This window comes from Salmo salar, chromosome ssa22 (assembly GCF_905237065.1).
Source record: "Salmo salar chromosome ssa22, Ssal_v3.1, whole genome shotgun sequence".
Lineage (NCBI taxonomy): Eukaryota > Metazoa > Chordata > Actinopteri > Salmoniformes > Salmonidae > Salmo > Salmo salar.
The window spans coordinates 29,224,441-29,245,847 of record NC_059463.1 but is presented as its reverse complement, the minus strand read 5'-3'; the positions used below and the strand labels follow the sequence as shown (position 1 = coordinate 29,245,847).

Below are 21,407 nucleotides of genomic sequence, written 5' to 3'. Positions count from 1 at the left end.
TCTATACATATTGTGTGGTATGTTGGTTTGCGTCATCTATCTCTGATATATCACCTCTCTCTGGGCTGTCACCCAGTCCGGGGAGCATGTATCCGCTCTGGTCCTTCTCCCCCTCTGTGTCAGGGGAGGGGGTCTCAGACGGCCCCCCTGACATGCTGTCCCTCTGGGACATGTAGGCACTGTCCTCCCGATGCCGCTTTCTCCGCATGCTGCCAGTCAATAAAAAGTATTCGCTCATCTCCAGCTCCACCACAGTGCCCCGCCCTTCGGAACTCTCTGACATGGTGCGGGCGGAATTGAGGCGAGAGCGGGACGCTGATGGCCACACCATCTATACAGGGGAATAAGGGGTATAATGCAATATGAGTGATCAATCCTATAGGATTGATATAGGGTGGAAGAGGTGTTAGCATGTTCACGTTTTCAAGTACACTACTGTTCATAAGTTTGGGGTCACTTAGAAATGTCATTGTTTTTGGAAAGAAAAGCATTTTTTCCCCCATTAAAATAACATCGATTTGATCAGAAATACAGTGTAGACATTGTTAATGTTGTAAATGACTATTGTAGCTGGAAACGGCAGATTTTTAATGGAATATCTACATAGGCGTACAGAGGCCCATTATCAGCAACCATCACTCCTGTGTTCCAATGGCACGTTGTGTTAGCTAATACAAGTTTATCATTTTAAAAGGCTAATTGATCATTAGAAAACCCTTTTGCAATTATGGCAGTTAGGCAGAGTTGCAAAGAAAAAGCCATGTCTCAGACTGGCCAATAAAAAAAAAAAGATTAAGATGGGCAAAAGAACACAGACACTGAACAGAGGAACTCTGCCTAGAAGGCCAGCATCCCGGAGTCGCCTCTTCACTGTTGACGTTGAGACTGGTGTTTTGCGGGTACTATTTAATGAAGCTGCAAGTTGAGGACTTGTGAGGTATCTGTTTCTCAAACTAGACACTAATGAACTTGTCCTCTTGCTCAGTTATGCACTGGGGCATCCCACTCCTCTTTCTATTCTGGTTAGAGCCAGTTTGCGCTGTTCTGTGAAGGAAGTAGTACACAGCGTTGTACAAGATCTTTAATTTCTTGGCAATTTCTCACATGGAATAATTTCTCAGAACAAGAATAGACCGACGAGTTTCAGAAGAAAGGTCTTTGTTTCTGGCCATTTTGAGCCTGTAATCGAACCCACAAATGATAATGCTCCAGATACTCAGATAGTCTAAAGACGGCCAGTTTTATTGCTTCTTTAATCAGAACAACAGTTTTCAGCTGTGCTAACATAATTGAAAAGGGTTTTCTAATGAACAATTAGCCTTTTAAATCATAAACTTGGATTAGCTAACACAACGTGCCATTGGAACACAGGAGTGATGGTTGCTGATAATGGGCCTCTGTACGCCTATGTAGATATTCCATAAAACAAATCTGCTGTTTCCAGCTACAATAGTCATTTACAACATTAACAATGTCTACACTGTATTTCTGATCAATTTGATGTTATTTTAATGGACAAAAAATGTGCTTTTCTTTCCAAAAACAAGGACATTTCTAAGTGACCCCAAACTTTTGAACGGTAGTGTATGTTTGTATGCAAAATGGTCATGGTTCATCTCCAGTGACTGACCTGAGGGTTATCCAGTCCTGGGGTCATAGGCAGGTATCCAGCCTGACTGCTGTGAACACCCTGAGGGGAATACAGAAATGGGACAGAATGGGGATTAGAGGAAAACAGGGTAACCAAAAGGTGGTTCGATCTGCCCATGTTACATAGATACGGGCCAGGGGTTTTCCTAGATAGGTCACATGGTCCGGAAAAACTTGTGGCTCCTTGTATAGTGTATGAATATGGAGAGATGACTAATATGAGCCCTCACCCTGTGACTGTCCATTCCTGAAAGTCTCGAGAGACTCCTGGCCTGTGACCGGTAGAGAGGGGGCGTGCCGTCCTCATCCTGGTCCTCCTGCCCCGCCTCCATGTCATCCAGCTTTGTGTTTCGTTGGTAAGATACATCTGAGGGAGAGTCCAACGGGCTGCATTCCCCCTGGTGGAATGCAACTTCAGTCATCATCAAATTCTCCAACAACATTATTATCCTCATGAGCTGACATTTGGTTTGGATGAACAAGAGTGTGACTGTCAAGTAAACGGCACAGTCTTTGGGCTGTAATGACTGGCATTTGGGAGTGGAAAAGGACATTCTTAGCATATAGATTTGTAGGGCTACTGATAACTGATTTCTCCCAAAGATGGCATTCTGTCTTACCTTGATCACAAGGTACCTCGGCGGGTCCCTGGCCATTCTGGTAAACTCATTGGCCAGTTCCTTGAAGGTGGGACGGACATTCTCGTCAATCATCCAGCCTGTAAATTATAATAATGCCACGTGAGTCCCATTGAAAATAAAGTGCCAGTTGTTTGTGCATTCTTTATCAACTATACTTTCAGATCAAAACTAATTATTTCAATGTAATACATCCAGTGTACTCTAAGGACACGTGGGTGAGGACATGTGCAGCACAGTTCTGGACATATTGTAGCCTGTTTAGGCACTTGGCAGATGCGCCAACAAAAATGGTGTTAGAATAGTCCAGACGGGATGAAATAAAGGCGTGTAGGAGTCGCTCAGCTGCAGGTTGTGATCGCATAGGTCTTAACCTGGCAATGTTCCGTAAATGGACATATTAAACTTTGGTCATACTCTTGATGTGGGCATCAAACGAGAGCTGACTGTCAAATATCACACCCAGGATGTCAACCTGACTGGAGGGGAGGACCTTGACACGATCAATATTGAGGCTGAAGCTGCTGATGATAGTGCAAGTGCCAATCCGGACGACCTCTGTCTTTTTGCAGTTTAACTGCAGGAAGCTCAACTCCATCCATGCCTCGATGTCCTGCAGGCAGCTGACCAGAAGTGCAGTGGGCATTGGAAGTAGGGGTGCTGAATTAAAAATATATATTAATAAAAAACCCTTCTAATTTAGTGTACCCTGCGTGCACAAGCCATGTGGAATTCTGGGTCTCTGGCAGCGTTTGGAACTGCCGATCTGCGGTCATGAACACAGAGTTAATCTCAGCCTATGCTGCCCTTCAGTCCCTTGACATTTTGGCCCTGACGGAGACATGGGTCACCCAAGGGAACCCTGCTACTCCAGCTGCTCTTTCTGACTATGTTTTCTCTCATAGTCCGAGAGCATCTGGTCATCACGGTGGTGTCACAGGTCTACTCATTTCTCCTAAGTGGAGATTTTCCATCTCCTCATTTGAATTCCATAATGTCACTGTCACTTGTCCACTCAAGCTTAACATTATTGTAATCCATTGCCCACCAGGTGCCCTTGGAAAGTTCCTCAATGAGCTTGACACCTTGATAAGCTAATTTCCTGACGATGGCTCACCGCTCTTCGTACTTGGCAACTTCAACCTCCCAACGTCTGCCTTCGATTAATTTCTTTCCAACTCTGTTTTCGTTTCTCTTTCCTCCAACCCTAACCACAGCCCCTACCCAGATAGTCATGCGCCATCGCAATCCTTACTCTCTCTCTCCAACTACTCTCTCCTCTTCTATCCTATAATCTCTCCATTCTGCTAAATCCTTCTCCCTCCTGTCTCCTGATTCTGCCTCTTCATCCCTACTCTCCTCCCTTTCCACATCCTATGACTCGCGCTGTCCCCTTTCCTCCCGGCTGGCTCTGCCCTCACCTCTTGTTCCGTGGCTGAGTGACTCATTGCGAGCTTACAGGACAGGGCTGCGGGCAGCTGAGCGAAAATGGAGGAAACTTAACTAATCCTTTCACTCCCTCCTCTCTACCTTCTCTTCCTCTGTATTCACTGCTAAAGCCACTTTCTACCACTCTACATTTCAAGCTTCTGCCTCTAACCCTAGGAAACTCTTGTCTACCTTCTTCTTCCTGCTTAATCCACTACCCCATCCCTCCTCTTTCTCTGCAGACGACTTTGTCAACCACTTTGAGAAAAAGGTTGACAACATCAACTAATCATTCACTCAGCCTATTGAGTCCACTGATCTCACTCACACAGAACTACCCTACAAGGTGACGTGGAGAGGATCTGTGTCTGCACCACGTAGTCTCACTAAAGGTGTCCCCCAGGCCTCGGTTCTAGGCCCGCTCCTCTTCTCTCTATACACCAAGTCACTCAGCTCCGTCATATCCTCACATGGTGTCTCCTATCATTGCTATGAGGATGACACTCAACTAATTTTCTCCTTCCCCCCTTCTGACACCCAGGTGGCGACGCGCATCTCTGCGTGCCTGGCAGATATCTCAACTTGGATGTCGGCCCACCACAGGCTCAATCTCAACAAGACGGAACTGCTCTTCCTCCCGAGGAAAGTCTCCCCGCTCAAAGACCTCTCCATCAAGGTTTACAACTCCACAGTGTCGCCATCACAGTGCAAAGAACCTTGGCGTGACCCTGGACAACCCCCTGTCATTCTCTGCAAACATCCAAGCATTGACCTGCTCCTGCAGGTTCATGCTCTACAACATCCATAGAGTACGACCCTACCTCACACATAAGCGCCGCAGGTCCTAATCCAGGCACTTGTCCTCTCCTGTCTAGACTACTGAAACTCACTGTTGTCTGGGCTCCCTGCTTGTGCCATCAAACCCCTGCAGAACGCTGCAGCCTGCCTGGTTTTCAACCTTCCCAAGTTCTCTCATATCACGCCACTCCTACACACACTCCACTGGCTTGCAGTTGAAACTCACATCCACTACAAGACCATGGTACTTGCCTACGGAACAGCAAGAGGAACTGCCCCTCCCTACCTTCAGGCTATGCTCAAACCCTACACCCCAACCTGAGCATGCCATTCTGCTCCGGCTCAGCCGAGTCCAAGCTCCTCTCTGTCCTGGCACCCCAATGGTGGAACCAGCTTCCCCCTGAAGCTAGGACAACAGAGTCCCTGCCCATCTTCAAAAAACATCTGAAACCCTACCTCTTAAAACAGTATCTTAAATAATCGTCCTCCTCACCTCGAACCCCCCCAAAAAAAAAAAATACATAAAAATTAAATAAACTTAACCAGCACTAGCACTTGAGGCACCCCCTGTCTGACTACAACTGTGTGTGACCTACTAGGACCAATGGCTACAAACTTGTAGCGATCAGTGAGATAGGACCTGAACAAGTTCAGGACAGTGTCTGACAGGCCAAGGGGCTTCTCCATGCAGTTCAGCAGGATGGTGTCGCTGACCGTGTTGAGTGCTGCACCGAGGTCCAGCAGTATGAGGATGCTGGCAGCCCCAGAGTCAGCATTCATGAGGAGGTCATTAGTGGCCATTACCATGGCAGTCTAAGTGCTGTGTCTAGCTCTGAAACCCAACTGGAAGGGCTCAAGTAGGTTGTGAGTGGCCAGATGGTTTTGGAGTTGGCCAGAAACAGCTTACTCAGGAAGGGCAGATTGGAAATAGGCCTGTAGTTCTGTAGGTTGTCAGGGTCAGATCCAAGCTTTTTAAGTACTGGTGTGACTGCGGCCAGTTTGAGCTGAGGAGGGACACATCCAGTGATAAGAAACGTGTTGATAATTTCTGTGAAGAAAGGCTCTAGAGCAGGTAAGCAGGTTGTCACAAGGGAGGTGGTGATAGGGTCAAGTGAGCAAGTGGTGGGCTTCATTGTCCTAACCAGCTGACTTCATCAGCTGCAGTGACTGTGGTGAAGGTGGAGAACCTTGACTCAGGGAGGGTAGGACTCAGTAGCTCAACTACCAGGGCTGGAGAGGGCAGGATGGTGTTATTCATGTTTTACATTTTGCTTTGGAAGAAGCCCAGGTATTGATTGCACCTTTCTGGGGAGGCTGAGGTAGAAGAATTGTTCACAGGTTGGAGGAGCTTGCTCACAGTAGATAACAGCACCCGGGAGTTACCACTGTTTCTTTGGCAGAGTGGGTAGAGGGAAAGCTAGGTATATTGGTATTGAGGGTGAAGGAGAGAGGGTGGTCACTCACACTTGACCATGACCATGTAGACATCTATGGTGCAGATGGGTGGCTGGGAAAGACGCTCGCCCTTCTCCAGAAGGTCTGGCACTTCCTGTGGACGCATCGCCGAGTAGGGCTCCGCCCCGTATGACATCATCTCCCACACTGTCACTCCTGCAAGACGGAGAAATATAAGACAGTATAAAATTATGGTAACTCAACATACACATACACACAAGTACTTTGAACTTTCTTACCGTTGATATAAAAGTCTATAAAAGCACATGAAACCCACACACAAACACACACACAGTGACTCACCATAGCTCCAGACATCACTTTGATGTGTGTATCTGCGGAACAAGATGCTCTCCAGAGCCATCCATTTAATGGCCGTCTGTGGTGAGAGAGACAAGACAGGGAACTATGTCACCATGAATTACACCGAGTTCAAAGCCTGTGGCCACTGGAAAAAAACATATTAGTTAGTGTTCATGGCAGCAATACAAAACACGTATAGAAACAGGGCATTTACCTAGTCAACATCTCACTTAAGACAAATGACAGCAGATGCTTCTAGACAATTTTGAGCAGAAGATAAATAATAGGCTGAGACATTATCCATGTCTAGTTTTTCCATGTGACCTAACGAGGAAGTCAACACACTTTCACCTCATTGTAGAAGTACTTTTTGTCATCGGGGTAGAGCAGGTCTGTGATGCCGTAGTCAGAGATCTGGACCATGTAGTCACTCTTCAGGAGCACGTTACGGGCTGCCAGGTTTCTGTGGACCATCATGTGTTCCTCCAGATAGTACATACCCTGACAGGGGAGAGCACACACACACACCTCGGTTACATACACAATCCCACACACACCTTTATCACATACACTTCTGTCATATACAGTGCCTTCAGAAAGTATTCACACACTTGACATTTTACAAATGTTGTTAAGTTACAAAGTGGGATTAAAATGTATTTAATTGTCCTTTCTTTTGACAACGATCGACACACAATCCTCTGTAATGTCAAAGTGTAAGAAAAATTCAATGATTAGAATTACCTATGGCAGCGGTTACAGCTGTGAGTGTTTCTGGATAAGACCCTAAGAGCTTTCAATACCTGGATTGTACAATATTTGCAATAAATAAATTCTTCAGGCTCTGTCAAGTTGGTAGTTGATCATTGCTAGACAGCCATTTTGAAGTCTTGCCATAGATTTTCAATCCGATTTAAGTAACTGTTGCTAGGCCACTCAGGAACATTCAATGTTGTCTTGGTAAGCAACTTCAGTATATATTTGACCTTGTGTTTCAGGTTATTGTCCTGCTGAAATGTGAATTTGTCACCCAATGTCTGGTGTAAAGCAGACTGAACCAGGATTTACTATAGTATTTTGCCTGTGCTTAGCTCTTATCTGTTTTATTTTATCCTAAATAACTCCTTAGTCCTAGTCCTAGTCCCTAGTTTATCAATAAATACAGCATACCATTAAAAACAATTGACATTTTTTGCATTCACGTAATACTAACATACATTATTCCTCTGAAGCATACTCATAACATGATGCAGCCACCATCATGCTTGAAAATATGATGAGTGGTACTCAGTGATATTGTGTTGGATTTTCCCGAAACATAAAACACTTTGTATTCAGGACAAAAAGTTCATTTCTTTGCCCCATTTTTGCCTTATTGCAAACAGGATGCATGTTTTGGAATATTTTTTATTCTATACAAGCTTCCTTCTTTTCACTCTGTCATTTAGGTTAGTATTGTGGAGTAACTACAATGTTATTGATCCTTCCTTAGTTACTGGCGTGATTGGGAGTCCCAAAGGGCAGTGCACAATTGGCCCAGCATCGCCTGGGTTTGGCCGTTGTAGGCCGTCATTATAAATAATAATTTCTTCTTAACTGACTTGCCTAGTTAAATAAAGGTTAAATATATTTTTTTATCACAGCCATTTAACTCTGTAACAGTTTTAAAATCACCATTGGCCTCATAGTGAAATCCCAGAGCCATTTCCTTCCTCTCCGGCAACTGAGTTATGAAGGACACCTGAATTTTTGTAGTGACTGGGTGTATTGATACACCATCTAAAGCGTAATTGATTTAAAAACAAATTGTTGCCCTTCTTTGCGAGGCATTGGAAAACCTTCCTCTTCTTTGTGGTTGAATCTGTGCTTAAAATGTACTTTGACTGAGGGAACTTAGAGATAATTGTATGTGTGGCGTACAGAGATGGGGTAGTCATTAAAAAAATCATGTCCATGCAACTTATTATGTGACTTCTTAAGCACATTTTTACTCCTGTACGTTTTTATGCTTGCCATAACAAAGAGGTTGAATACTTATTGACCCAAGACATATCAGCTTTTCACTTTTAATTAATTTGTAAAAAATTCAGGCTGTAACACAACAAAATATGGAAAAAGTCAAGGGGTGTGAATACTTTCTGATGGCACTGTACATAATCACTCACCCGCTCACCCAACCAACCAACCAACCAACCAACCAACCACACACACACGGTATCTCACCTTGGCAATCTGCACACACCAGTTGAGCAGCCTCTGTGGGTCCAGGCTATCCCCGTGGTGTCTGATGTGCTCCAGTAAGGACCCCTGATTGCTTAGCTGGGTGACCAGCTGGAGACTAGCACCTGGACAGACACCTAAGAGCCTGACGATGTACTGGTGGTCCAAGCTACCCATCGCCAACATGTGCTGCAGGGGTTAACATCTAACAGCATTAATAAGAGTTTATTTTTTTCTCAGAGATTCAGTGTTTAATAGTTACATGTACAGGGTTGCAGGTGTGATTGCAGGGTAAAGTGAACATCTTAGGCCTCGAGCTGCAACATGCAGAACTAAGTGAAATAAAATAATGAAATGGTAATAAAAAACAACAATATCAATATAAATAGTCAAAAGTTTGGACACACCTACTCATTCAAGGGTTTTTCTTTATTTTTACTATTTTATACATTGTAGAATACACACAAAAAAATAGACATCAAAACTATGAAATAACACATGGAATCATGTAGTAACCAAAAATGTGTTAAACAAATAAAAATATATTTAATATTTGATATTCTTCAAAGTAGCTACCCTTTGCCTTGATGACAGCTTTGCATAGTCTTGGAATTCTCTCAACCAGCTTCATGAGGTAGTCACCTGGAATGCATTTCAATTAACAGGTGTGTCAACCTCTTTGGGATAGGGGGCGGTATTTTCACGTCCGGATGAAAAGCGTGCCCAAAGTAAACTGCCTGCTACTGTCACGTTCCTCGTATTCTCCCTCATCGGAAGATATGTCGAAATCACTCGATGACCAATACGCAGCGGGTTGACTGTTCCACATCATATTTATTATAGATGGAAACGACAAAACAAAATAAACACGCAAAGGAGAAAGGTGACAGTTTCACAGGTGAAACGAAACACAGTGCAAAATACAACTACCCACGAAAACCAAACAAACACACACCTACTTATAGGACTCCCAATCAGAGGCAACTAGAAACACCTGCCTCCAATTGAGAGTCCAGCACCCAACTCTACACATAGAAAAACAAACCTAGAACCTATACCAAAACTAACACACCCCACTACACCACACACACAAAACCCCATAATACAAAACAAATATACCTCTGCCACGTCCTGACCAAATATAATACAAATAATACCTATATATTGGTCAGGACATGACAGCTACTCAGGCCCAGAAGCTAGGATATGCATATAATTGGTAGATGTGGATAGAAAACACTCAAAAGTTTTGAAAATTGTTAAAATAATGTCTGTGAGTATAACAGAACTTATTTGGCAGGCGAAACTGGGAGGACAAACCATCCAGGCATTTTTGTTGTTGTTGAGGTGACTGTTTTCAATTGGTTTTCTATGGGAACCTAGATTTCTGTGGCACTTGGTTGCAGTTCCTATTGCTTACACTAGATGTCAACAGTCTTTAGAAATTGGTTGATGTTTTTCTTTAGAGAAATGAAGAAGTACGGCTCTTCAGAACGAGGGTCCAGCCTAGTGCTCTCTACTGTTTTGATGCGCGCTCCAGGTCACTGTCAAGGGGTGTACTAGAGGCGAAGTCAGAGCAGAGTAATGATAACAGGCACACTTTTATTTTTGTTCCAAAACGAGAGCACTACATAATTCAAATGCGCTCAAAACACGGAACATAACAAAAGTAAGGCGCGTAACAAAACACCACAATAACATGAAACAATTACACACAAATACATGATGGGAAACAGAGGGTTAAATACAAGTAGATTGATTGGGGAAATGAAAACCAGGTCTGTATGAAACAAGACAAGACCAATGGACATATGAAAAATGGAGCGGCGATGGCTAGAAAACCGGTGACGTCGATCGCCGAACGCCGCCCGAACAAGGAGAGGAGCCAACTTCGGTGGAAGTTGTGACAGTCACGCGCTTCACGTTGTTTTTATCCGATATTGAACACAGTTTATCCCGTCTTAAATTTGATCAATTATTTACGTTTTAAAATACCTAATCAAACGCGCCAAATAAATTGACATTTTGGAGATATAACGACAGAATTAATCGAACAAAAGGACCATTTGTGATGTTTATGGGACATACTGGAGTGCCAACAGAAGAAGTTATTCAAAGGTAAGACATGAATTGTATCGTTATTTCTGAGTTTTGTGTCACGCCTGGCGGGTTGAAATGTGATTGTCATGTGTTTGTTTGATGGGGTGCTGTCCTCAGATAATCGCATGGTTTGCTTTCGCCGTAAAGACTTTTTGAAATCTGACACGGTGGCTAGATTAACAAGAAGTTAAGCTTTAATTTGGTGTATTGCACTTGTGAATGTATGAAAGTTAAATATTTCTTTTTTTTTTTTAAATTAATTTTGCGCTCTGCAATTTCACCGGATGTTGTCGAAAAGTTCCACTAGCGGAACCCCTAGCCATAACAGGTTTTAAGAATTCATTTGTGGAATGAGTAGGTGTGTCCAAACTTTTGACTGGTAATAACATACATATTAACAACTGCAACAGTGATGTGTGTCGGTGGGGTGCAGCAAGAGTCAAGATAAGTGGGTATTAGGTCAGTATGCTTTAAGGGGCAGGGGTTCTTGAGAGTGGGCATGTGAGAGTCTTTTCTTACCTCTGTGATCTCATGGAAGGTATTTTGCCCCATTCGATCATGAATAGTCTTTATGGCCACGGGGATCTTCACTGAGTCACCTTCAGGAATCCAAATGCCCTGAGAAATATGGAGGAAAAGAGAGGGGGAGAGGGGTTACCTCACAATGAAACAAAAACAAGTAAGGTAAGTAGCACAATACATGTAGGGCCTACGGGAAAATCAGAGAGGTGCAGGGTGATGATGATAATAGGGGCTTTAAGAGGGTGACGGTTAATGATGTAAACACCTTGTGGACGGAGCCAAACACACCGGTGCCCAGTAGCTTGATCTTACGGAGTTCCGTGTCCTTCAGGATCCTGGCATGAACTTTGACCACTTTCTCACCAGGGTCCAAAGGCTCAAAACTCTACAGACACATACACGTCATGCACACAATTAATATCAACACATATCAAGACAATAGACTACACATACACATACTCTTATTAAGAGATCCTAATTCTCTCTCTCGCTCTGGCGCTCTCTGACACACACACACTCCCCTCCCACCTCACCTCTCCACTCTCCAGGTATCTCCTCATGGCTCTCTTGCGCCGGATGGCAAGACCTCGGCGGTACAGAACACTCATCACAAAGATGGAGAAGCCCACTATCACTGCTGCCAATACTCCCAAAACAATTCCTGTAATGGATTGGCTGGAAAGACACACATGTATCAGCCAATCAGCACCTGATATACAATAATGAATAATGCTACATTCTAGACTAAACAAAACTTACAGTGAGGATAAATCAGGTTGTCAGTCACAGGTAAAAAAAATATAGAAACTACACTCACCTATCAGTTAATCTGGTGGAGTCCAAACAGTCCCCAATTCCTGGGCCTGAGCAACTGAAAACACAGAGCAGAGAGATATTTACACACACACACACACACACACAGACACACACACACACACACACACACACACACTAGCCCCATTCTCTAACTTGTCTCTCACCCCTGGGTGCAGTTGAGGTGGCAGGGCTCACAGCGTCTCTGCTGGTTGGGGTATTTAAAGATGAGACCCTTCTCCCCCATCACTCCTTCAGGGCATGAGGACACACAGTGAGGACCGTCCCTCAGACTGGCACACACCACACACTCATTAGCTCCCTGCCGAGAGAAAGTGAGAGAGTGAGAGGGAGAAAGAAAGCAAGAGAGCGAGCAAGCGAGAGAGGGGGAGAGAGCGGTAGAGGGGGATGGAGAGATGGAGACAGTTGACAATATCTTTGTAATTGTGGTCCAAAATATTATCCACAAGGTGGCAGTGAAGCATTACATTTTGGATATACTTTGAGAGACACTTTTCAACTGATCACTCTGAGCTCATAGAACTGTCTTTTTAAGATGCTTTGAGAGAGGTCTATGGGCAGATGTCAGAGGTGAGCATACCAGTCCTATGCAGGTGGGCTGTCCCTCCTGGACCTCACACTCCGAGTGACAGGGCATACACTCGCCCTTCAGACTTGTAAACTCACGCCCCTTCCTGGAGAAAAGCAGAGATTGAGATTGAAAAGTAGGTTAAACACATAGTCACGTACACACATTGAGACATACTGGCAAATCTACATTATAATAAAAATGCATTGTTTTGAATGAGTACTGACCCAGTGAGAAATCTGCACTGATTGACACAGGTTCCCCCCCGGCTGTAGTTCTTACAGGATAGACACTGGTCCGGCCCAGCACCCCAACACCCCTCTGACGAACACAGAGGGTCACACACGTGCCCCTCCGCAACTACACACACACAAAAAATATGCAAAAAAAACTATTAGTAATTCACTAGTGTACCCGCAAAACAATTACATTTACTTAATGATTTTGAAGATTTCACCCAATCTCTCTCCTCTATCCCCCGTCTCACCACATTGGCTCTGGGGTCGGTTGTCCTTGATGTCGATGTTCTTCTGGTGGCGCTGTGGGCGGGAGCTACTACTGAAGTGGCGTGTCCAGTTGACGGTGTGCTGGTAGCATAACTTCCTGTTTCCTGTGATGTAGACGCCGCCGTCATTGATGCTCTGCAGTGAGCGCAGCCCCAGGTAGGTCAGTGACGGGATACGCATTACCAGCAGGGCGTAGCCCCTGAAGAAGAGGGAGGAGGGAAGAACGCAGGAGGAGGAAGAGGAGCAAGGTAGAGGGATAGGGTGATGACAGAAAGAGGGAGAGCCAAGAGAGAGAGAACAATTAAGGTGGAGGGAATGGAGGATATTTCAGAAAAAAATATGTACAAATGTATATTGGTGCTGGGAACATCAATCAAGTCAGGACAGAGAAGTAAATGAATCCCGCATATGGCATTGCTGCTCCCAAACATGAATTAATTGTCTACATGTAGACAGAAAATGTGTGTGTTGTTATTATGTAGGGAATTCATATGCTATTGTGGTAGAGACTCCTAATACCCAATGTGGTCATCAGTGGAGACTGCTCACGGGAGGAAGGGGAGGACCATCCTCCTCAGTGAATTTCATAAACATTTAAAATGTAAAACATTAAAAAAAGTTATTAAGATAAAACTATAGTAAATACAATGACATGTCACCAAATAACTGGTTAAAACACACAATTTTGAAAAGAAGGCCTATAGTAGCCTCAACAGCACTCTGTAGGGTAGCACCATGGTGTTGCCGTAGGACAGCTAGCTTCCGTCCTCCTCTGGGTACATTGACTTCAATACAAAACCTAGGAGGCTCATGGTTCTCTCCCCCTTCCATAGACTTACACAGTAATTATGACAACTTCCGGAGGACGTCCTCAAACCTATCAGAGCTCTTGCAGCATGAACCGACATGTTGTCTACCCAATCAAAGGATCAGAGAATTAATCTAGTACTGAAAGCATAAACTACAGCTAGCTAGCACTGCAGTGTATAAAATGTGGTGAGTAGAGACAGAAAGACAATAGTTGAACAGTTTTGAACAAATTACTTTCTTCCAAAATGAAGGAGAAGCAAGAGAGAAATCGAGAGAGAGAGAGTCATTTTTTTCACTTTCAGTTTCACTTACTTAGCTAGCAAATGCAGCTAGCTAGTTTAGCCTACTGAAACACCCTGCTCAAACAGAGGGATGCTATGTTAGCTAGCTGGCTATGACTTTCCAACACAACATTGGAGCTCTTCCAAGTCAAGTTAAGCTTTTGGTTTTACTAATTTATTGCCACCAGGGCCTGCCGGTGTAACTGCTTACTGACTGTACACTAACTTTACTGTATGATTTTAGCGGGTTTACTAACACGTTAGTTATTTTAGCTATGCTGACTATGACGTTACTTTAGCTTATGGTGACAACGATGTGAGCTGTTTGTAGAGGTTTGGCTTGGAAAGGTTTTTTCGCCTGGTCGCATACAGATGATTTGTTGTGCATTGAAGCCCACAAGCAAAGGGAAGAGCAGGAATACAATGTGGCTGTTATGAGAGTGAACTCTGTTACGCGTGATCAGGGGTGTAATCATTCTGTTGAAAAACGTTTCTTAAACGGAAGCAAACGGAACAAAACGGGGATAAACATACCTGAATTTGTCCAATAGAAACTCTCGTTTGCAGCTGTTGGACTAATGATCACAGCCTATATCAGCTAGATGCAGGCAAGAGTGTGTAAGGCGGTATTGAATGTCACTGTCTGTCACCTCAAATTTGTCTCTCGACCTGTGTGCACCTACGTTGTAAACTTTCATTCATAGGCTAGGATGTAGCAACCTCATGATGGGTATATGGAAAATTAGAGGATCATGTAGTAGCCTACTCCTATCGCTGTTACATTGAACTGGGTGAATGGAATATGAATGAGAGTCATCCAATATGCTGTAATACAAATAAGGCCATGCTCATGAAAAGAAAATCGTCCTCCCTCATCCACTGGTGGTCATAAGGTATGATCAAGTTCAGAATACAATCATGAGGATTATACCTCAACCTACACTAAAATCACCAGCTGAGACACTTCTCATACAGTTCAAGACAACTCGTAACCAATTCAGAGGATTTTTGTTTTGTTTAGCATTGTCTGAGTATGATGTTGTTTTATCAGTTCACACAGTATCAGGAAGATTAGTAGTCAGGTAGATTAGTAAAACAACTGTCACACACACTACTGGACTTTTTAGAGTGCCCTCCGCTGATGGAACGAGAGAGAGAGAGAGAGAGAGAGAGAGAGAGGAGCAGAAATGGGGTGAAAGGGGATGAGAGATAAAATGGTGACATGACACACAAGACACAACAGGTCAGTCTATGCATGCATGTCTACAATGCAGTTAAGCACAGATGGAGATGGAAATGGGTTCAGTGGACACATACTGTAGAAAGTGAAAGAGATATTTCTTAAGTGCAGAGAGACAAAGACAAGTCTAATGTCAGAGAGTGAGAAAGACAGAGATAGATGGTCACCTGTAGAGGGTTCTTCCTTGTATGGTTGCCAAGTTAGAGAACACCGACAGGTCAGTCAGAGTTTCAGGCCACGACTGGATACTCAGAACGTCTAGCAACCGCAGAAAGTGTTAAAACACAGAACACCTTCCAAACACGAATATATCATATCACTCACACTGCTGCCACTAAACAGACACATGCATTTGAAACTTCAACACACACACACACATATATATATACACACACACACACCTGTGATCTCTCTCACAGTTCTGAAGATCTTCAGTTTCTCTGGGTCCAAAGCTGTGATGTTGTTGTAGGGATCACTGTGTATAGAAGATCATCCAACAGAACTAGTGAGGTCCATTGAAAAGTGAACACAAGTTGACATTACTGTGCCATTTTGAATATGTAAACAGTTCCAGTCAAAAGTTTGGACACACCAACTCATTCCAAGGTTTTTCTTTATTTTTACTATTTTCTACATTGTAGAATAATACTGAAGACATCAAAACTATGAAATAACATATATGGAATCATGTAGTAACCAAAAAAGTGTTAAACAAATGAAAATATAATTTATATTTGAGATTTTTCAAAGTAGCCACCCTTTGTCTTAACCTGTTGGGGGTAGGGGGCAGTATTTGCACGGCCGGATAAAAAACGTACCCAATTTAATCTGGTTATTACTACTACCCAGAAACGAGAATATGCATATAATTATTGGCTTTGGATAGAAAACACCCTAAAGTTTCTAAAACTGTTTGAATGGTGTCTGTGAGTATAACAGAACTCATATGGCAGGCAAAACCCTGAGAAGATTCCTTACAGGAAGTGACCTGTCTGACAAGTTCTTGTTCTTCTTGGCTCTCTTTAATGAAAACTGAGGATCTTTGCTGTAACGTGACACTTCCTACGGCTCCCATAGGCTCTCAGAAGTTGGGAAAAAGCTGAATGATGTAATTCCAGCCACTGGCTGAAAAACATTAGCGCTTTTGGTAAGTGCTCTATCAGAGGACAATGGGATGGAGGCGTGTGCACGAGTCGACCCCATGTTTTTATTTTCTCTCTCTTTGAACCTAAACACGCCTTCTTGGTCGGAATATTATCGCTTTTTTACATATATACGTATACATACCACCACAGACTGATGCTGGCACTAAAACCGCACTCAATGAGCTGTATATGTCACACCCTGATCTGTTTCATCTGTCCTTGTGATTGTCTCCACCCCCCTCCAGGTGTCGCTCATCTTCCCCATTATCCTCTGTGCATTTATACCTGTGTTCTCTGTTGGTCTGTTGCCAGTTCTTCTTGTTTGTCAAGTCAACCAGCGTTTTCTCAGCTCTTGCTTTTCCCCAGTCTCTCTTTTTCTCGCCCTCCTGGTTTTTACCCTTGCCTGTCTGGACTCTGAGCCCGCCTGCCTGACCACTCTGCCTGCCCCTGACCCTGAGCCTGCCTGCCATCCTGTACCTTTGCCCCTACTCTGGATTACCAACCTCTTCCTGACCTGACCCTGAGCCTGCCTGCCGTCTTGTACCTTTGCCCCACCACTCTGGATTATCGAACCCTGCCTGCCTTGACCTGTCGTTTGCCTGCCCCTGTTGCTGTAATAAACATTGTTACTTCAACACAGTCTGCATTTGGATCTTACCTGAAACGTTATAGTACGAACTGGCCATGACTGACCCAGCAGACTTGGACAAGCTCCACAATGCCATCTCCTCCCAAGGAGCCACCATTGGTAGGCACAAGGAGTTGCTTTGCGGTCTGATGGAAAGGTTCCAGGCCGTGGCCGAATGTCACGACCTAGCTTTGGACGCATTGCGGGAGCAATTCCATGGGATGCCTACTGGCAGCCTACCACAACGGTAACCTCCCAGCCCTTAAGTAACCCGGCTGGTAGCATCGACGTCACCCCGGTTTCCCAGGAACCCCACTTACCTCCACCGGAGTGCTACGATGGAGATTCCAGAACCTGCTGGGCCTTTCTGTGCCAGTGCTCCCTCGTTTTCGAGCTGCAGCCTTCTTCATTCCCCTTGGACCGTTCGAAGATAGCGTACATCATTACGCTGGTGTCCGGGAGGGCACTCGCCTGGGCCACGGTGGTGTGGGTGCAACAATCCGCCATCTGCCTCAGTCTGGAGGTATTCGTGGTCGGAGGTGACAAAAGTTTGACGTGCCGGCGTCCGGGAGAGAAGCTGCCCGGAGGTTACTCCAGCTTTGGCAGGACTCCCTCAGTGTGGCAGACTATGCGGTGGATTTCCACACGCTAGCAGCGGAGGGTGCCTGGAACCCGGAAGCGTTGTTGGACACTTTCCTGCACGGTGTATCGGAGGAAGTAAAGGACGAACTTGCAGCCCGGGAACTACTGACGGATCTCGACTCACTCATCGCTTTGACCATCCAGCTTGATGGACGGCTACGGGAATGTAGGAGGGAGAAAAGGACTGATTGCGGTCCCAATCTCTCACTCAAGGATCCCACCTTGCATCTGATGGACTCCGGAAGTCTCCAGCGTCTACGTCCATGAAAGGATCCGTGCTTACCCGAGTTCCTCCAAGAGTCTCCGAAGACTGCTAGTTTACCTCTTCCCAAGCCAAAGCAGCTCGGCAGGGCTAGGCTGTCTCCAGCCGAACGCGTATGCAGACTTAACACCCAGAGTTGTCTGTATTGCGGTACTGCCGATCATTATGTGTTTACATGTCCCTTCAAAAGATCTAGCTCATTGGTAGGGATGAGTACTCTGGTGGGTCCTAAGGACAATTTAGCTTCTCCCCCTACTTTCCCCCCTCTCCATGCCACCCTGCTGTGGGGCGACCAGTCCAAGTCTCTCCAGATACTCATCAACTCGGGGGCCGATATGAGTCCCTGGTGTCCGAGCTGGGCATCCCCACTCAACCCCTCTCCTTTCCCATGAATGTTAGAGCACTAGACAGGCGTTCTATAGGCTGGGTCACCCACCATACCACCTCCATCAACCTACGAGTGTCGGGAACCACAGCGAGACGATCCAATTCCTGCTAATTGATTCTCCGCAGGTTCCTTTGGTATTGGGATTCTCTTGGCTCCAGTGGCACAATCCCTTGATTGACTGGTCTACTGGTGCCATTGTGAGCTGGTGCCCGTTCTGCTCCGGACCTCTCCGCCATTCCCGCAGTGTGCCAGGACTTCCGGGAGGATTCAGTAAGGCCACTTCGCTTCCGCAACACCGACCGGTACCCAAGGATGTTAAGTCGGATGCGCTGGCACACCGCTATAGCCCCGCGGCTACACCCCAGGAAGCAGAGACATTTTTTCCCCCTGCTCCAAGATCATTAGACCCTTTGCTATTCGTCCTCTGTTGCCCCGTACCCTCCGTATACTTCCTAATTTTCATGTGTCTAGATGTAAACCCATGTCTCACAGCCTTTTGTCTCCTGTTTCCAGGCCCACCCCTCTCCCCTCTCTCATCAACAGCCAACCGGTGTATAGGGTGAGATGTCTCCTGAAGGTTCGACCTTGGGGCAGGGGTTTCCAGTACCTGGTTGACTGGGAGGGTTATGGCACGGAGGAAAGGTGCTGGGTCTCCGCTAGGGACATCCTGGTCCCAGGCCTTTTCTCTGAATTCCAACACCAGTACCCCACTCAACCAGGTATGCGCCCAGATAGGATGTCAGGTGCCGTCCCTGGGGGGGTGTACTGTCACGCCCTGATCTGTTTCACCTGTCCTTGTAATTGTCTCCACCCCTACAGGTCTTGCCCATCTTCCTCATTATCCCCTGTACCTTTTATACCTGTGTTCTGTTTGTCTGTTGCCAGTTCTTCTTGTTTGTCAAGTCAACCAGCATTTTTCTCAGCTCCTGCTTTTCCCCAGTCTCTTTTTCTTGCCCTCCTGGTTTTGACCCTTGCCTGTCCGGCTGCTTGACCACTCTGCCTGCCCCTAACCCTGCTTGCCGTCCTGTACCTTTGCCCCTACTCTGGATTACCGACCTCTGCCTGACCCGACCCTGAGCCTGCCTGCCGTTCTGTACCTTTGCCCCACCACTCTGGATTATTGACCCCTGCCTGCCTTGACCTGTTGTTTGCCTGCCCCTGTTGCTGTAATAAACATTTTTACTTCAACACAGTCTGAATTTGTGTACTTACCTGAAACGTTGTAGTATACCGCCATAAGCAAACAGGAAAACGCTCATCCAGAGGTGGCGCTCCTAGTGGCCGGGGACTTTAATGCAGTGAAACTTAAATCAGTTTTACCTAACTTCTATCAGCATGTTAAATGTGCAACCAGAGGGAAAACAACTCTAGACCACCTTTACTCCACACACAGAGTGCAAAGCTCTCCCTCGCCCTCTATTCGGCAAATCTGACCATAATTCTATCCTCCTGATTCCTGCTTTCAAGCTAAAATGAAAGCAGGAAGCACCAGGGATTCGGTCTTTAAAAAAACTGGTCAAATGAAGCAGATGCTAAACTACAGGACTGTTTTGCGGAGTACACCACATCAGTCATTGGCTTCAGTAAGTGCATCGATGACGTCGTCCCCACAGTGACTGTAAGTACATACCCGAATCAGAAGCCATGGCTTATAGGCAACATTCGCACTGAGCTAAAGGGTAGAGCTTTCAAGGAGCGGGACTCTAACCCGGAAGCTTATAAGAAATCCCGTTATGCCCTCTGACGAACCATCAAACAGGCAAAGCATCAATACAGGACTAAGATTGAATCGTACTACACCAGCTCCAACGCTTTTCGGACGTGGCAGGGCTTGCAAACTATTACAGACTAAAAATTTGAAATTTGAAAGGGAAGCACAGCCAAGAGCCCCCCAGTGATACGAGTCTACCTGATGAGCTGAATAACATGAATGAGAGCATCAGTTGTTCCGGACGACTGTGTGATCACGCTCTCCGCAGCCGATGTGAGTAAGACCTTTAACCTCTTCGCTATAGGGGGCAGTATTTTCACGGCCGAATGAAAAACGTACCCAAATTAAACGGCCTACTTCTCGGACCCAGAGTAAAATATTTTCATATTATTAGTAGATTTGGATAGAAAACACTCTGAAGTTTCTAAAACTGTTTGAATGGTGTCTGTGAGTATAACAGAACTCATATGGCAGGCAAAAACCTGAAGATTCCAAGCAGGAAGTGGCCTGTCTGCGAATTTGTAGTTCTTCTTTCTAGTCCCTTTCGAAACTACAGTATATGTGGGGTTACGTCGCACTTTCTAAGGCTTCCATTGGCTCTCTAAAACCTTCAGAAAGCGGATTGAGGCGTCTCCTGTCTCTGGGCAGAGTATAGTAGCACAGTTTGTCAGTGGTCTGCCTGGTGACTAAGAGATTGGATATGCGCGGTCCCGCGACCATGCTGTTTTTTCTTTTCCTCTTTGAATGAATACACTATTGTCCGGTTGGAATATTATCGCTATTTTACGAGACAAAATACCATAAAAATTGATTTTAAACGGCGTTTGACATGCTTCTAAGTACGGTAAAGGAACATTTTGAAATGTTTTGTCTCGATATGCGCTCGCGCGTTACCCTTTGGATAGTGACCTGAACGCCTCTCCTAACATAATCTAATGTTTTGCTTTCGCTGTAAAGCCTTTTTGAAATTGGACAATGTGATTAGATTAACGAGAGTCTTGTCTTTAAAATGGTGTAAAATAGTCGTATGTTTGAAAAATTGAAATTATTGCATTTGAGGGTTTTGTATTTCGCGCCACGTTCTTCCATTGGATATTGGCGAGGCGTTCCGCTAGCGGAACGTCTAGATGCAACATTAACCTCTTACATCTAGACGTTCCGCTAGCGGAACACCTGCTCCAATATCCAACGATAGGTGTGGCGCGAATTACAAATTCCTCAAAAATACAAAAACGTCAATTTTTCAAACATATGACTATTTTCCAGCATTTTAAAGAC

At 45.0% G+C, this 21,407-nt stretch overlaps 1 protein-coding gene and 1 long non-coding RNA gene across 3 annotated transcripts in view; one reads left to right on the top strand and one right to left on the bottom strand.

The window, feature by feature from the left end:
• Positions 1-21,407, bottom strand: part of LOC106583220 (receptor tyrosine-protein kinase erbB-3) — a 45,279-nt gene that overhangs the window by 1,974 nt on the left and 21,898 nt on the right. The window contains exons 10-27 of one of the 2 annotated variants that reach the window (XM_014167141.2): positions 15,755-15,828; positions 15,521-15,611; positions 13,004-13,221; positions 12,744-12,876; positions 12,529-12,622; positions 12,095-12,249; positions 11,932-11,985; positions 11,648-11,789; positions 11,380-11,499; positions 11,112-11,210; positions 8,496-8,681; positions 6,618-6,773; positions 6,273-6,348; positions 5,979-6,125; positions 2,271-2,368; positions 1,881-2,048; positions 1,631-1,690; positions 55-331 (exon numbers count right to left, since the gene is read on the bottom strand). In XM_014167141.2, the coding sequence (XP_014022616.1) occupies positions 55-331; positions 1,631-1,690; positions 1,881-2,048; positions 2,271-2,368; positions 5,979-6,125; positions 6,273-6,348; positions 6,618-6,773; positions 8,496-8,681; positions 11,112-11,210; positions 11,380-11,499; positions 11,648-11,789; positions 11,932-11,985; positions 12,095-12,249; positions 12,529-12,622; positions 12,744-12,876; positions 13,004-13,221; positions 15,521-15,611; positions 15,755-15,828 (2,348 nt within the window). The remainder of the gene's footprint in view (positions 1-54; positions 332-1,630; positions 1,691-1,880; positions 2,049-2,270; positions 2,369-5,978; positions 6,126-6,272; positions 6,349-6,617; positions 6,774-8,495; positions 8,682-11,111; positions 11,211-11,379; positions 11,500-11,647; positions 11,790-11,931; positions 11,986-12,094; positions 12,250-12,528; positions 12,623-12,743; positions 12,877-13,003; positions 13,222-15,520; positions 15,612-15,754; positions 15,829-21,407) is intronic. The other variant, XM_014167142.2, reaches the window with a different exon arrangement.
• Positions 10,547-21,407, top strand: part of LOC123729676 (uncharacterized) — a 37,180-nt gene continuing 26,319 nt past the window's right edge. The window contains exon 1 of the long non-coding RNA XR_006761350.1: positions 10,547-10,610. This is a non-coding gene — a long non-coding RNA (uncharacterized lncRNA). The remainder of the gene's footprint in view (positions 10,611-21,407) is intronic.